The sequence below is a fragment of the Dendrobates tinctorius genome, unplaced genomic scaffold (assembly GCF_039654945.1).
Source record: "Dendrobates tinctorius isolate UK_male_01 unplaced genomic scaffold, ASM3965494v1 ptg000035l, whole genome shotgun sequence".
Lineage (NCBI taxonomy): Eukaryota > Metazoa > Chordata > Amphibia > Anura > Dendrobatidae > Dendrobates > Dendrobates tinctorius.
This window is the reverse complement of record NW_027361703.1, coordinates 63,855,825-63,873,341: the sequence shown is the minus strand read 5'-3', so window position 1 is coordinate 63,873,341 and position 17,517 is coordinate 63,855,825. Positions and strand designations below refer to the sequence as shown.

Here is a 17,517-nt window from a genome sequence, read left to right as displayed (position 1 = left end):
ACCATCCTAAGGGGTTCAAAAGGAGGTGACTGTAGTGCTGTCAAGACCAGGTTGAGGTCCCACGTCTCCAACGGACGTTTGTAGGGGGGAACCAATCGGGAAACCCCTTGGAGAAAAGTCTTCACTTGCGGCTTGTTAGCAATACACCTCTGAAAGAGCACTGAAAGCGCTGACACCTGGCTCTTCAGCGAGCCCAGGGATAGCCCGGCGTCCAGGCCTGACTGAAGGAAACCGAGGACCTTTGGAAGAGAATAAGGAAGTGGGATCTGCCCACGAGATTCGCACCATGTGAAGAAAACCTTCCAGGTACGATAGTAAATCCTGGCTGAAGTTGGCTTTCGAGCCCTGATCATGGTTTTAACGACATCCGGTGAAAAACCTGCTTGGGTCAAAACCCAGGTCTCAATGGCCACGCCATCAAATTGAGAGCCCCCGAGTTCTGGTGGAAGAACGGGCCTTGTGACAGGAGGTCGGGACGTGTGGGGAGACGCCAGGGAGCGTCTGCTGTGAGTTGCACGACATCGGCGTACCATGTACGCCTGGGCCAGTCTGGAGCGATCAGAATGGTGGGAACACCCTCTTGTTTGATCTTCCTCAGGACTCTGGAGATCAGGGGGAGGGGTGGAAAAATGTACAGAAGCTGGAACTGGGTCCAGTCCTGAACCAGGGCATCTGCTCCGAGCGACCGCGGATCGCGCGTCCTGGCCATGAAATTGGGAACCTTGGCATCGAGATGGGATGCCATCAGATCCACGTCCGGGGTCCCCCAACGATGACAGATCTGACAGAAGACTTCGGGATGGAGAGACCACTCCCCTGAGTCCATTCCTTGTCGGCTGAGATAGTCGGCTTCCCAGTTGTCCACACCCGGAATGTGGACCGCGGAGAGTACCGACCTTGCAGCCTCCGCCCATTGTAGGATACGTGTTACTTCGGTCATCGCCTGGATGCTGCGGGTGCCACCTTGATGGTTCACGTATGCCACTGCCGTGGCATTGTCCGACTGTACTCTGATATGAGAGTCTGCTAGCAAGTGATGGAAGGCTTTCAATGCCAGGAAGATGGCCCGAATTTCCAGGATGTTGATGGGCATGGTCGATTCCCTTGGTGACCACCTGCCTTGCGCTCTGTGATGTAGGTGCACCGCGCCCCAACCCATAAGGCTTGCGTCGGTAGTCAAAACCTTCCATTGACCGGAGAGAAAGGATTTTCCCCTTGCAAGCGAGGTTGGCTCGAGCCACCAGTGCAGGGACCTCCTGGTGTTTGCTGATAACCGGAACTCCCTGTCGAGGGAGAATGGATTCCTGTCCCAGGACTTGAGGATGGCCAGTTGAAGGGGTCTGAGGTGAAACTGGGCAAATGGTACCGCCTCCATTGCTGCTGCCATCCTGCCAAGTACTCTCATGGCATACCGGAGCGATCTGGGGGACTTGCGGAGGAGTGTGTGAACTCCCAGACGGAGAGCCAGTGCCTTGTCCCTGGGGAGAATCACCAGACCCTTGGAGGTGTCGAATAGCATCCCCAGGAAGGTCAGAGACTGACTCGGGGTAGTCGAGGACTTCCGTAAATTGACTAACCATCCCAGGCGCCTCAGAGTGTCGATCGTGATCGAAACGTTGACCTCGCAGTCCTTGAGGGTGGGGGCCTTGATGAGAAGGTCGTCCAGGTATGGAACGACCACTATGCCTCTGGAGTGCAGAATGTCCATGGTAGCTGCCATGACCTTTGTAAATGTTCTGGGAGCCGTGGCGAGACCGAACGGGAGGGCCACAAACTGGTAATGGTCTTGGTTGATTGCGAATCTGAGAAACCTCTGATGGGCGGGAGCAATCGGTATATGCAGGTATGCGTCCTGTATGTCTATGGAGGCGAGATATTCTCCTTTTTCCATGGACGCAACGATTGACCGGAGGGATTCCATGCGGAAGTGACGAACTCGAACATACTTGTTGAGTTGCTTGAGGTCTAGTATGGGTCAGACGCTGCCTCCCTTCTTGGGCACCACGAACAGGTTGGAGTAGAACCCTCGGAAGCGCTTTTCTGCTGGGACTGGCACTATGACTCCTGCTTGCAGGAGGGAAGAAACCGCTTGACGGAAGGCCTGAGCTTTGAGCGGGGATTTTGGAGGGACAGAGGGAAAAAACCTGGGCGGTGGGCTGGTAGTAAACTCGAATTTGTATCCTGAAGACAGAATTTCCTTGACCCACTTGTCTTCTGTAATAGGCAGCCAGACCTGCTGAAAGAGTAGCAGTCGTCCGCCTACAAGTGGGGTGTCTTCCAGAGGGCATGAGTCAAGATGAGGGAAAAGTCTGAGGTTTTCCTCCTTTAGATTTTGCCTTTGACTGCCAGTTCCTGTCTGGCCTCTGTGCCACACGTGTGTTGTCCCTGCGGGGGGAACGACTACGGTTTTGTGCTGGGCGTGAGACGGACCAGCCTGAAGAATTCCGAAAGGATCGGAAACGAGATTGATTACGTTTTTTAAACGTGCGTTTTGGTCTTAGTTGAGGGAGGGAAGTACTTTTGCCCCCGGTAGCATTGGATATCATTGTATCCAGCTTTTCACCGAAAAGACGGCCACTGAAGTACGGGAGATTTGTTAGGGACTTTTTTGAGGCCGCATCCGCTTTCCATTCCCTTAGCCAGAGAATACACCGGATTGTGATGGCATTTGATGCTATTCCCGCTATCCCTCTTGCAGAGTCCAACGCTGCATGGACCATGTAATCTGCCACTACTGCAATTTGCACCGCCTAGTCCGCCAGCTGAGGATTTGAAGCTTGAAGGCCCTTTTGCAATAGATCAGCCCAGGCCATGATGGCCTTGGCTGCCCAAACTGAAGCCAATGCGGGAGCCAGAGAGGCACCTGCCGCTTCAAAGATTGAACGAGCCATGCGTTCTACTTGTCTGTCTGCTGTGTCCTTGAGGGTTGAACTGTCCGGCAGCGAGAGAAGCGTTTGTGCTGCTAGTCTAGAGACTGGAGGGTCCACTTCAGGCGGATCTGTCCAATCCTTGGTGTCTTTCTGTGGAAAGGGGTACCTTGCTTCCAAATACTTGCGATTGGCGAATTTTTTCTCAGGCTGCGAAAAATGCTTAGAAAGGATTTTTTGAAATTCCAGGTGATTAGGGAAGACCTTCGATGGTTTCTGAACACTTTCAAAGGAAATCTTGTGTTCTGGTGCTTCCGGGGTTGGATCTGAAATGTCCAGCACCCGAAGGATGGAAGAGACGATATCCTCAACTATCGCAGTATTGCTAGGGGGACAAGGGAGCAAAACGTTCTCTGTTTCGTTATCTGAATTGGAGTCACATATGCCCTCTGAGTCTTGCGCATCGCTAAGGAGCTCCTTAGCGGGTGAACTAGAGCGGAGGTTTCCCGTGGTCTGGGATCATTGTGGATGTCCGCATTGTCTTTCTCTATCAGGGGACGGCCTCGGAGACCTGAGGCCACTGTGTCTTTCCCTGGAGGGGGAAGACTTATTGCTATGTGAGGACGCAGATGAACGCGACCTGTGGGACGGCTTACGCCTCGAACTGTCGGAAGCGCCCTGTTCATGAGACCGGACATCCTTTTGCTGGGTAACGTTCATAGCCGAGACATGACCCTGCAGAGCCTGCAGTAATGTGGAGGTCAGGTTATCTATAGACTGTGTCATAGACTGCGACATCTGAGTCGCCCATTCCGGCGCAGTAGCGATCGCAGAAGCGTTGGTAGGGACTTCTTGGGGTTCTGATCCTGTTTTTTGGGTACAATCCCGGCAGTGCGGGTACGTGCTACCGCTGGGGAGAGTGGCCTTGCAGGCTGTGCAGACTGCATAAAAGCAGTCTTGCCTGGTTCTTTTCCTTGAGCCTGACATAGTACCTAGGCTGATTAGTGGAGGCCCTACAGGGGTATCTACGCAGAGGAAAGGAGAAGGAGAGCGCTATAGGTCATAGGAATTCACAGCTGAGTACAAAGAACCCAGCTGTGATCTTACCCCACAGGTGCTCCCCCTTAGGTCCAGCGCTGATAAGTCCCACGTCCTGTGCCCCCCAGAGACTGCTGTGCTGCCTTCCTTCAGGTGCAGCAAGATGGCCACCGGATTCTGAGGTGGAGAGGGAAGGGGGCGGAGAGCTGGAAAAGGGCGCGCTGCACTATGTAAAAGCGCGCCCTTCCTGCCTCGATCCGCCCCTGCAGTGTCATTTTCGTCATCCGGGGAGCGGGCCGGGGGGCGGGAATGGGGCGGCGACAGCAGGGCTCCAGGACGGCGCGGTCGTCCGGGGAGGGGGTCGGATTTAAACCAGACCCCCCCCAGAATGAAAGGAAGGCTGGCGGTGGGGCCATGCGCGTGACTGGGGCCCTGTGGAGGGTCCCTTTGGGGCGCTATAAAGCTACTGCTGCGGCAGAGACCGGGGAGCAGGGAGCCCGGTCTCTGATAAGTGCCGTACCTTTCTGCACCTCCCCCGGTCCCAAAAGGAGCCCACAGGTGTACTGGGGTCCCTGGTGCCTGGTACAGGCCCTACCTGCAGTGTCTCAACCTAATACCCCCAGAGGGGGATTAGGGAGGGTGCTGCTGTCACCGTCAGGGGGCTTCATCGTCGCCTCGACCTCGACCCTGAGCCGAACGGAACTGAGGAAGGAGGGGGGTCTCGTCCTCGAACCAGTACCCGAGGGACTGGGGAGGGAGCAACATGGGGAATAGCCACCTCGACCTCAACCGGGTACCCCTAATGGGGGACCGAGGAAGGAGCCATGCCGGGAGTCTCGCTGGAGACCCGCTTTTCTTCATCTGTAGTCCTTTGGAAAAAAATCCAGGAAAAAGACGGAGTAAAAAAAAAATTCTTAGGTGTGCCTCCTACGACACTAAGCAAAAACTGGAGAAGGCTGACGCCGTCCAGGGGTGTATACTGCAGAGGAGGAGCCAAAGTTAATCTTTTTCAGATTTTGCATAGTGTCGCCTCCTAGTGGACAGCAGCATAACACCCACGGTTCTGTGTCCCCCAATAAGGCGACAGAGTAAGTCAAACGGTGCTCCTTCCCTTCCGAGCGCTGCCATGCGCCCAAACAGTGGTTTAGCCCCACATATGGGGTATCAGCCTACTTAGGTCAAATTGCACAACAACTTTTGGGGTCCAATTTCTCCTTTTACCCTTGGGAAAATAAAAAATTGGGGGTGAAAAGCTCATTTTTGGGAAAAAAAATACGATTTTTTATTTTTACGGCTCTACATTATAAACTTCTGTGAAGCACTTGGGGGGTTCAAAGTGCTCACCACACATCTAGATAAGTTCCTTAGGGGGTCTACTTTCCAAAATGGTGTCACTTGTGGGGGGTTTCCACTGTTTAGGCACATCAGGGGCTCTCCAAACGTGACATGGCGTCCAATCTCAATTCCAGCCAATTTTGCATTGAAAAGTCAAACGGCGCTCCTTCCCTTCTGAGCTCTGCCAATGCGCTGAAACAGTGGTTTACCTGCATATATGGGGTATCAGCGTACTCACGACAAATTTTTCAACAACTTTTGGGGTCCAATTTCTGTTACCCTTGGGAAAATAAAAATAAAATAAAATGGATCTGAAGTAAATTTTTTGTGAAAAAAAAGTTAAATGTTCATTTTTTGTAATCATTCCAAAAATTCCTGTGAAGCACCTGAAGGGTTAATATACTTCTTGAATGTGGTTTTGAGCACCTTGAGGGGTGCAGTTTTTAGAATGGTGTCACTTTGGGTACTTTCTATCATATAGACCCCTCAAAGTGACGTCAAATGCGATGTGGTCCCTAAGAAAAAAATGGTGTTGTAAAAATGAGAAATCGCTGGTCAACTTTTAACCCTTATAACTTCCTAACAAAAAAAATTTGGGTTCTAAAATTGTGTTGAGGTAAAGTAAACATGTGGGAAATGTTACTTATTAAGTATTTTGTGTGACATATCTCTGTGATTTAAAGGGAATCTGTCACCCCTTTTTTCGACTATAAGCTGCGGCCACAGCCATCAGGGGCTTATGTACAGAATTCTGTAATGCTGTAGATAAGCCCCTGATGTAACCTGAAAGATAAGAAAAATGAGTTACATTATACTCACCCAGGGGCGGTCTGGGTCCGGAGGGTGTTGCGGGCCGGTCCGGCGCCTCCCATCTTCTAGCGATGACATCCTCTTCTTTGCTTCCTGGCACGGCTCCTGCGCAGGCACACATGTCAATTCTTTCTGCGGATTGAAAACCGCAGATAATCCGCGGAACCGCAGCAAAATCCGCAGCGTGTGCACACAGCCTTAAAGGGTCAACATTGACTTTTAGGGTGTGTGCACATGCTGCGGATTGTGCTGTGGATCAGCAGCGGTTTTGGTCCTGCGGATCTGCAGCAGTTTGTGCTGCGGTGTATAGTAAAATTATAACCAATGGAAAACAAAAACCGCAGTGCACACGGTGAGGAATTTTCCACGCGGATTTGCTGCGGTTTCAAAACCGCAGCATGTCGCTTCTTTGTGCGGAATCCGCAGCGATTTTACACCTACTCCATTGTCCAGGTGTCAAACCGCAGGGGAAAACCGCAGGCTAATCCGCAGATAGGATTTACCTGTGGATTTTGCAAAATCCCCACGGAAAATTCCGCAGCAGAATCCGCAGCGTGTGCACACACCCTTAGGACTGCTACTTCCAGTAGGTGGCACTAGTGTTCTAGTCCTCTTCCTCTCTGAAGAGACTATTTACACACACTGCAAACCATACACATATACACAGGTTTTGTATATAAAAAACAAAACATAGTGGGAGGGCTTCTTTACACAACATGTGTTTGCTCTTGGGAGCTCACACTTTACAGCTCTACCTTTTAAGGGGGTTTTACACATAGCGATATCGCCAGCAATATCGCTAAAGCATCACTGATTTGGTGACGCAGCAGCAATATCGCTATGTGTGATACTTCCCTCCGACCGGCTCCCCCGCTGGTTATCGCTGATCGCACGAGAACGCGCAGCTCCATTTCTTGTCGGCCACTACCTGCTGGGCTTCCTGCTGGCGCCGATGAGCGACGCGTGGACGCGGACGAAAGGACAGGTAAGTAACGACCGCGGTATCGCTGCATCGCTGTGAGATCTGCCTGTGTGGCAGCTCACTAGCGACCATTTAGCGATGCACCAGCGATCCTGACCGCGTCATATCGCTGGTCAGGATCACTGGTGCAGCGCTAAATGTAAAGGGGCCTTTAGGTATCTCCCCTGTTGCCATGGTAGCCTGGAATCAAAAGGAACTTCTGGTCTACACACAAAACCTCACAGTAAACCCCCAGCGTGAGCGTTCAACACTGTCTCTGTAGTACAGTAACCAATTATCACGTGCGAAACGCGTGAGCAATTTAAGACTACATTTCCCAGGCTGCACTGCGGCTGACACTTCCCCTTGCGCCTGCGCAGCTCGTGGAGTCCTTGATCGCAGGAAGCTCAGACAGGGAGCGGAGTGGGTCACATTTACCAAAGCAAAATGCACAGCCGCGTTTATTGCACCCTCAGCAAGGTAACGCTAGACTGGAGGCAGCCACTGTCGGGCCACCCTGTCCGTACAGCAGTGCCAGTGCTTCCTCCGGCCAGTGTGTGTGACAGCTGGGCCTCAGTACTGGTGCTGCCTGGCCGCTGACCTTCAGTGCAGAGTTCCCCTATAGTCTGCAGTCGCCACTGCTTGGTGGAGTCAGTGGTGTGGCGCCCCCAAGAGTAAGGAGCTGGTCGTGTACCCCCTGTAGCTCTGCAATTGTTAAAGGGGAACCCTGCAATACTTCATCTATAGGGCCCCAAAGGGAATAATCAGCCATCTGCTCCATTAGCTAATTACTGTAGTGTGGGGCGCAGACTGGCAACAGGGGCCCAGCCTCCTGTAATATGGGGGTCTTCATGTTCTCTTCAGCCTCTTACATCTGGGAGTGTATAGCTGGATACCCGCTGCAGGTTACACATTAGTTCATGGACAGGGGCAGGTTGGTGATGAGACCCCTGCACCCCCACGTGCCCACTACGGCATCCTGTACACATTCAGAGCATTTCTGTGGCTGAGCTTCTGTCTATGAAGTCTGATGTCCCGCAGAGTCGACAGATTTTCTGTCCTTCCATCACACAATCCCACGGGGGTCACAAAATCTACTCTGGCTTGTGGAGGGAAACTGCTTAAGGCTATGTGCACACGTAGATTTAGGTCCTGCGGATTTTGAAAAATCTGCAGGTAAAATCTCAGGTCAAAAGACCTGCGGATTAGCCCTGCGGTTTCACACCTCTACAATGGAGAAGGTGTAAAACCGCTGCGGATTCCGCACAAAGAATGGACATGCTGCGGATTTGAACCCGCGGAAAAACCGTGCGGAAAAATCCACAGCATGTGCACAGGTTTTTTCAGATTACCAATGAAAACAATGGTACTGTACAATGCAGCTAAATCTGCTGCGGACCCGCAGAGCCTGAAACGCTGCGGATCCGCAGCAGAATCCGCAACGTGTGCACATGGCCTAAAGGCGTTCTCGCTTAGAGCAGCCCCTTTACCATTGCGGCTCTCGGTGATGACTGCTGGAGGCTGGACTCTGCTGGGACAACTGCTTGTGTTAGAGTCATACGTGTCGTTCATCACAATACTCTGATACATCTCCATCACTTGTGTATTTTGTGTTATCTATAAGGAAGCCTTAAAGGGGTTTTACACATAGCGATATCGCTATGTGTGATACTTACCTCTGACCGGCTCCCCCGCTGTCCATCGCTGATCGCGTGAGAATGTCCGGCTCCATTTCTCGTCGTCTGCTTCCTGCTGTGACGACGAGCGACGCCTGGACGCGGGTGGGAGGATGTCTTCATCGCTGTGTGTGAAAGGTGAGTATCGTGCGCTGCGTCGCTGCTGCATCACTGTGAGATCTTCCTGTGTGGAAGCTCACTAGCGATCATTTAGCGATGCACCAGCGATTTCCCTTCCATAATACACTATGTAATATCGATTTTATATATATATATATATATATATATATATATATATATATATATATCTCACTATGTAATAAACTATGTAAGTGACAAAAAACAGTTTAACAAAAACATACTAAATAACATTTGTGCGGTCTATGAATTTGTTCTAAGAAATAGAATTTCCTCCATCAGATCCTCCTTCATAGATGACCTCAAATCTGACCTAATAATTTTAAGGCCAGAGAACAACCTCTCTACAGTAACTTGGGTTGGAGGCAAAGTCGTAACATGGGCAACATCTCTAACAATTTCCGGGTATAAAGGAATTGCCTCATGCACAGTCGGTTTTGATGAACGGTTGAATTTTTCTTTTTCTTTGAGAGCAAGTGAAACATTTTGCTGAAATATGGTCAATCTGCTTGCTATAGGAGACGGAGTGAAATCTTTTTCCTTGCAGCAACGCTTTGCCTGCTCCATATCATTCAAATACTTGTCAAAGTCAAACTCCTCATCTGATGAGGATGACGATATGGCAGCAGTAGCACTGTCAGGACCCAAGTCCTCTTGCGCCTGGCAGTCCTCCTGTAGGCCACTCATCCTAACTGCTACATCAGTCAGAGCTTCTTTTCCTTTAGTAAGCTGTTGATCATCAAGCAATATACGATGACTTGGGTCCACATAAACAGCTGTCAGAAAAATTTTATTTTCCAATAGCTGTGTCTCTCTCCGTTTCATTGAAGCAGAAATGCCATCTGTGATTAAATCTCCTCTTTGGGACAGGCAAAATAGCAAGTTCTTCCACTCCCTTTTGAAAATGCCAGGAGTTAAATCCTCAGCTTGTAATTTTTTAGTCACGGTAAATAGGTGATAAAGCAATTCCTTCAATTCAGCCACCTGTGTCCGTTGACCTTCATTTAGGGTTACCTGAGGGTTCGCCATATCTATAAGAAACGGTTTTAGCCAGGATCAAAACTAGAGGCGGCAGAATCTCATACTGCACACCTCAGCTGCTGCAGAACCTTATACTGCACACCCCTACACTTGAAAATATAGCCTGCACCTTAAGATGTGGTGAATGCAGTCTATTTATTCCAACTATCAGTTGATGTTGATGTTACTGAAGACGAGCAATGCCTGTCCTGGGCGTCCTTTTGGGCAGCTATGAGGTGTACCTGACTAGTGCAAAAAAAAAAAAAAAAAAAAAGGAGTGTTAGTCTATGTGATATCCGGGCTTTCATTCTTTTTGGTACAGATAAGATATGGATAGACAGATAAGGATAAATGGATGGATAGAGCAGATTTCTAATCTGCTTTTGCTATTGAAAACATCTATGAGCTCAAAAACCTTTCAGGTGATGCGGTTTTTTAAAAAGTTGATCTGCTTTTGCACCTGAAAAACGTATCCTCAAAAAATGCAGGAAAAGCGCTGTGTGTGAATGTAGCCTTAGATCAGGAATAGAACAGCCATTTATAGGACATTTCATAACTTTCCCAAATTCCTATGAAAAAATATTCAGCACATTCTGCATTGTACTACTGTACCCAATTTATTATATATTTTAGGAGTCGGTCCATTTTATACCGACTCCGACTCCACAGCCCTGGTTGTAAGTTAGGTTTGTGTTACATGTGTTCAAAGAGAGGACACACAATGTAATATGTATGTGTTAGATACTGATGTTCTTGTATCTTTGTATTTAGAAGACCCACCTAAGTCACATCACCCCTGGGTTGAAAAGAATATGCGCTGTTCCGCTCCGGTCCTACGCAGACCAACCATGTGAGTTCTGTGGAATTGTGGCGGTGCTGTCATCTTGATCAGTGATCTAGTAAATAACTAATGTTCCTGTTAAACCTGCCTGTGGGGAATAATTGGGAAGTAGCATCAATAAGGTCTGTCACGTCACTAACTTTTCTTGTCAGGCAGATAAGAGTAGAAAAATGTGAAGTAGATTTCTAACTTTCGAGGCTCTGTATAACACGTTCCCACCTGTGATTGGCAGCTTTCTGCTTTAGCTACCTTCTGTGTACTGCCCATCAGTGGTGGGGGCGGTTATACAGAGCTTAACATTCTGAGAACTGCTAGATCTGCAGCTGAAACACAAGCATTGTATCAAAACGGCAACACACAGCCCAGTAAGTGACACATCTCTGGAAACCGGGTCTTTGCCCCCTACATCATGCTCCTCTCAGACGGGGGAACAAAACCTGGTGACAGATTCTCTTAATGTTTTATGTGATTTATTGTTGGGGTATTTAGAACTATAATTCAGTAAATGTTCATTATATAGTAACACTTTCTTTGTCAGCATGTTATAAATAAAGATTGTATATAACACTAATGAACACAAGGTAACTGCATACCAAGCGGGGAGGACCAACACACTTTGTGTAATCAGATAATATAGGTGCCTGCACAATGCAGTGTAAATAGAGCCCCTAATGTGTAACATATACAATTTTAATCTAATTCAAAATAAAATTTGTTTTTTACTGGCAGTATATACTGTAGCTCTCTATTGTTTGTGTATCTGATTTAGTTCATGTGCCTTCTAACTTTATTCGTGGGTTTATTTTTGTAGTTATGTTATAAGTAAAGGAAGACCACTGGTTAGGTTCACCATTCACATTTTCTAAAGGGCTCACAGCACTTTAATGTCACTCGGGTTTCTGTTAGAGGGTACAGTGGGTAAAAAAAGTATTTAGTCAGTCACCAATTGTGCAAGTTCTCCCACTTAAAAAGATGATAGGCCTGTAATTGACATCATAGGTAGACCACAACTATGAGAGTCAAAATGAGAAAACAAATCCAGAAAATCACCTTGTCTGATTTGGCAAGATTTATTTTGCAAATTAAGGTGGAAAATAAGTATTTGGTCACCTAAAAGCATGCAAGATTTCTGGCTCTCACAGACCTGTAACTTCTTGTTTAAGAGGCTCCTCTGTCCTCCACTCATTGCCTGTAGTAATGGCACCTGTTTGAACTTATCAGTATAAAAGACACCTGTCCACAACCTCAAACAGTCACTCCAAACTCCACTATGGTGAAGACCAATGAGCTGTCGAAGGACACCAGAAACAAAATTGTAGCCCTGCACCAGTCTGGGAAGACTGAAATCGCCTATAGGCAAGCAGCTTGGTGTGATGAAATCAACTGTGGGAGCAATAATAAGAAAATGGAAGACATACAAGACCACTGATGATCTCCCTCGATCTGAGGCTCCACGCAAGATCTCACCCTGCGGGGTCAAAATGATAACAAGAGCGGTGCGCAAAAACCCCAGAACCACACAGAGGGGTCTAGTGAATGACCTGCATAGAACTGGGACCACAGTAACAAAGGTTACCATTAGTAACACTACGCCGCCAGGGACTCAGATCCTGCAGTGCCAGACGTGTCCCCCTGCTTAACCAGTACATGTCTAGGCCCGTCTGAAGTTTGCTAGAGAGCATTTAGATTATCCAGAAGAGTATTGGGAGAATGTCATATGGTCTGATGAAACCAAAGTAGAACTGTTTGGTGGAAACAAAACTCATCGTGTTTGCAGGAGACAGAATGCTGAATTGCATCCAAAAAACACCATTCCTAGTGTGAAGCATGGGGGTGGTAACATCATGCTTTGCGGCTGTTTCTCTGCAAAAGGACCAGGACGACTGATCCGTGTAAATGAAAGAATGAATCGATCCATGTATTGTTAGATTTTGAGTGCAAACCTCCTTCCATCAGCAAGGGCATTGAAGATGAAACGTGGATGGGTCTTTCAGTATGATAATGATCCCAAGCACCCCACCAGGGCAACGGAGGAGTGGCTTCATAAGAAGAATATGAAGGTCCTGGAGTGGCCTAGCCAGTCTCCAGATCTCAACCCCATAGAAGACCTTTGGAGGGATTTGAAAGTCCATGTTGCCCTACGACAGGTGAAAAGCATCACTGATCTAGAGGAGATCTGCATGGAGGAATGGGCCAACATACCTCCAACAACCTTGTGAAGACTTACAGAAAACGTTTCAATATATATCATGGCACTACTGTGTAGGTGCTCAAGTAGGTTACCCAAACCTGATAAATAGTAAGAAAAACTTGGCACTTGACTTGTGTCTTAATCTGTAAATTTATTCTGCAGTCCGTAAAGCAACGTTTCGGTCTAACACGGACCTTCTTCAGTCTGACTGCTTGAAATAGAAGAAGCAAGGATGGGAACAAAGATGAAAAGACAAACTGGTAGAAAATATTCAATTGCCTTCTAATTATCAAGCCAAAAAAACAGGCAGGTGTGTATTAAATGGAGATGAAATGCCTTTGCTTGGTTAGTTTTTTTGCTAGGTGAAGAGAATGTGGCATCAGACTGCGCTGCTCGCCTGTCAGGATAGACTGTCCTGAGGAAGTGGTGTGATCACCACGAAACGCATAGAAATAAAGTCTATTTTCTATTACATACAATTGGACTCCTCTGGTACATCATCCTGACAAGCGAGCAGAGCAGTCTGATGCCCCATTCTCTTCACCTAGCAAAAAAACTAACCAAGCAAAGGCATTTCATCTCCATTTAATACACACCTGCCTGTTTTTTTGGCTTGATAATTAGAAGGCAATTGAATATTTTCTACCAGTTTGTCTTTTCATCTTTGTTCCCATCCTTGCTTCTTCTATTTCAAGCAGTCAGACTGAAGAAAGTCCATGTTGGACCGAAACGTTTCTTTACGGACTGCAGAATAAAAACTTACAGATTAAGGCACAAGTTGAGTGCAAGTTTTTTTTTTTTAACTATTTACAGAAAACATTTGACCTCTGTCATTGCCAACAAAGGATATATAACAAAATATTGAGATGAACTTTTGTTAATGACCAAATACTTCTTCATCAAATACACTGCATTGTGACTTCTTTCCATCTGGTGTTGTGATGCAGATATGTACTGTAATATGGTGGTGCTTCCATTGGCAACTCTTGTGGTCTTTCCTAAATATTGATGTATATTTTATTACTTTGAGAAGCTCTGGAGGGGGACAGAAGCGCACACAACATGGGACAATATTGTCTGGTAGAGGATGAGTATAAGTGATGGTGGTGCTCACCTGAAAGTGTTGTCTGCAACACCTATAAAAGCAGGAAAGCTGCTGCCTTATGGCTGGTGGAAAGGTTCTTCTAGTACAGTGTTTAACTCCAGTCCTCAAGACCCACTAACAGGTCAGGATTTCCTTATTGCATGAGTGATGGAATTAATGCTTGAGCAGGTGGTGAAATTATCACCTGTGCAATAGTAAGGATATCCTGAAAACTTGACCTGTTGGTGGGTCTTGAGGAATGGAGTTGAGAAACACTGAGATTTAATGGCAGAAATGGAGCTGTCATGGGGGCTGCTCTGCAGGAATGAGGAGCCTTGGGAGTCCAAATCTGTTTTTATTGATGACAACTCTAAAAACCAGTTTGGAATTCCAAGGCTCTTTATTCCCGCGGCACAGCCCGCCTAAATATGACATCTCAGTAACTCTAGAACACTTCTTTCTTAGAACTGTCAGTATTGTTGTTTCTGTTAGACCACGTTGAATAAGCAGAAAGTTGGATGTGTCAGTATAGTGTCCAATCAGTGACGATGTAGGGACAGACCACTATATCCAGGAGAAGGTTAACCCTCACTGTGAGTCGTATTAATTTCCTGAAAGAATGTCAAACCATTTGGATTGACTTATTTGCTTTTAAATTAATAATCCTTTGGTACAAATTTTGTCTTTAAGTGGATGCTGATGTCACGGTCATCGGTTCTGGTCCCGGAGGTTATGTTGCCGCAATCAAAGCCGCCCAGCTGGGCTTCCAGGTGAGTGTGTTGTGCACCAATACATATTTATCGCTTCATTGGGGGACACTGGTAACCATGGGTGTATGCTTCTGTCACTAGGAGGCTGACACTAGACAAAAAAGAGTTGTCTCCTCCACAGCAGTATAAACCCACCGACGATAACTTGCTAAAATGGGGAAAAAAACGCTTTATCACTTGGCAAATGAATAGGTGCCAACTTGCTGATTTCCGCAGTTTCCAGTGATATGGCGTTTTCAAATTGGAACACAACTTGTCTGTGGGATGGAAACACAACCAAGTGCTCCCATCTGTGTTTAGCAGTTCCTTAGGCAATGAATGAAGTGATAGCGCTGATTCACGGACTTTGCTGCATTCTAATATGGCGTGTTAGAGCCCCGTTTTCAGGATCGGTGGGGGTTGCAGCAAAGCAAAAGGCATCAATGCAGAAAATAAGTTTGGGATGTTACACTTGTAGTATATTTTATTGTATTTTACATGTCTGATTTTACTATATGGAATGAGGGTTATTCCCCAGAGCTTTTATTAAATGGGGTATTTTGTCCTTCAAAACTGGCCAAAGGGAAAAGTTTATATAAAAAAATTCTTGCCTCTGCCAGGAGTGATGTTGGCCCACTTGGTGTTGCACCCAGTCAGTGGCCTTAGTAGTCAGTAGACTTTATGGCCAGCACAAACAATACTTCATGGTGACAGCCGCTGAAGTAGTGGCAGTTTGAGAGGTGAATAAGTTAGTTCTTTACATCAGTCTTTGCTTTACTATGGCAACTTTTGAAAAGAGGTAGCAATTAGTGATGAGCAAGTGTGCTCAAATAAGGTGTTATCTGAGCATGCTTGGGTACTTACTGAGTGTCTTCGCGCCTGTGTGACAGGCAATCCCAGCATGTGTTGTGGCTGTCGAACAGTGGCGACACATGCAGCCGCCGGGATTCGAACAACATATTTTTCCAGCACACCGAAGACACTAGGTTAGCACCCAAGCATGCTCATATGACACCTTATCCAAGCACGTTTGCTCATCACTTGTGGGAACCCTTTCCCTGCCTGTCCAATTTTTTTGTGTTTTTAAATTAAGTCATGCTATTTTGCTAGTCATATAACTTTCAGGAATAACCACTTCCAAACATGCTCAATATCATCTGAGGATGAACAAAAAAAAATTATATAGTGCACTCATCCAATTTATATGGTTGTGTGAGTGAGCCCCCACACAACCATTATCAGCTGGGTATGGGGCAGGTTCAGCCTGTGGGCCCGTTCTTGGCTTGCAATGTACAGTGGATATATTTAATGGAGATCATTGGTGGCTTTGCTGGCTGATAAGCCTGGCATGTCCAAAGTAACTGACATCTATTCAACTTATTTTAGACGGTTTGTGTGGAGAAGAATGAAACTCTTGGTGGAACCTGTCTGAACGTTGGGTGCATTCCTTCTAAGGTAGGTCTGAATGGCTCTGCTGGTTGCTCGTATAACAAATGACACGTGCAGATTTTGCCTTAGACTCTGCCGTATAGAATTACCTATATCTGGCTGCAGCTTTAAAAGTATTATCCGGCCATGTCCAATACCGCTCCATTCCACATCGTAGGTGAGAAGTGAAGGTGCTGCTACAATCTCTCCTCTGTGAGGCTATGTGCACCCGTTGCGGATTCTGCTGCGGATCTGCAGCGTTTCCGACGGGTCCACAGCAGATTTAGCTGCGTTGTACAGTACCATTGTTTTCAATGGTAAACTGAAGATCCACCTGACTTCTCGTACAGCATACACCGCTGGGATGTATTGTGCTCTTTGCCTGAATTTAAGCCAATAATGAATCTTCTCCAATGTCTTGTCCCAGGCCTTGCTGAATAACTCCTACCTGTATCATTTAGCTCATGGAAAAGATTTTGCGAGCAGAGGAATTGAAGGTAGGTTAAATATTTACGTCACTGTTTTTTGCATGTTGTTCTCCTGTCACGTGTCTTGTCATTATGACTTGTTTGTTGTCTTTTTGCTGTAAGACACTAATTTTTTATTTTAGTTACTGGCATCAGTTTAAATCTAGAGAAGATGATGGAACAGAAAAGTGGAGCCGTGAAGTCACTTACAGGTGGCATTGCACATCTGTTCAAACAGAATAAGGTCTGATTATAATACTTGTATGAAACCATAATATATGCATTTATTCTTTGAGTATAAATTTAATATTGTCAGCATGAAAGGCGTTTTCCTGGCAAGTGATATTTGACCCATTGTTAGGATGGATCACTAGTATCAGATAATTTGTGGTCTGATACCTGTTACTCTGTTGATCAGCTATTTGCGCTAACAGATGTAATTGCATTGATCGGCATTTATCTTAGGCCACGTTCACACGTTGAGTATTTTAAATTGGTGGGTTAAAAATGCAGATGTGGTGACGTGTTTCTATTATACTTTTCCTTTGATTGTTCATTCAGCTCCTGCTTTTGACTTACAAATACTGAATGAGTGAACTTGGCCTTACAGTTCCATTCACTGTGTAGCAGATGCTGCCTATTCAAGAGAATTGTAACAGCTGATCAGTGGGGTGGACGGGTGTTGCACCCTCACTGACCTGATATTGATGACCCATCCTCAGGATAGATTATCAAGACCCCTTTAAAGGGGCTTTACAGTACTGGGGCAACCCCATCTTATTTGTTATTTCCGCAGTATAAAATAAAAACTGGCTATACTGTCTACCGGTCCATTCCTGTGACTTCAATGTCGGTTCTCCCTGGGATCATGTGGCACTGTAGGGTTCACATTGCATATCAGCAGCCATTTCA

At 46.8% G+C, this 17,517-nt stretch overlaps 1 protein-coding gene across 1 annotated transcript in view; it reads left to right on the top strand.

Moving 5' to 3' along the window:
• Positions 1–7,341: 7,341 nt before the first annotated feature.
• The window catches only part of DLD (dihydrolipoamide dehydrogenase), a 37,388-nt gene continuing 27,212 nt past the window's right edge, over positions 7,342–17,517 (top strand). The window contains exons 1-6 of the mRNA XM_073573547.1: positions 7,342–7,491; positions 10,617–10,695; positions 14,652–14,731; positions 16,097–16,165; positions 16,566–16,635; positions 16,749–16,849. Of these exons, the coding sequence (XP_073429648.1) occupies positions 7,459–7,491; positions 10,617–10,695; positions 14,652–14,731; positions 16,097–16,165; positions 16,566–16,635; positions 16,749–16,849 (432 nt within the window). The 5' untranslated portion in view covers positions 7,342–7,458. The remainder of the gene's footprint in view (positions 7,492–10,616; positions 10,696–14,651; positions 14,732–16,096; positions 16,166–16,565; positions 16,636–16,748; positions 16,850–17,517) is intronic.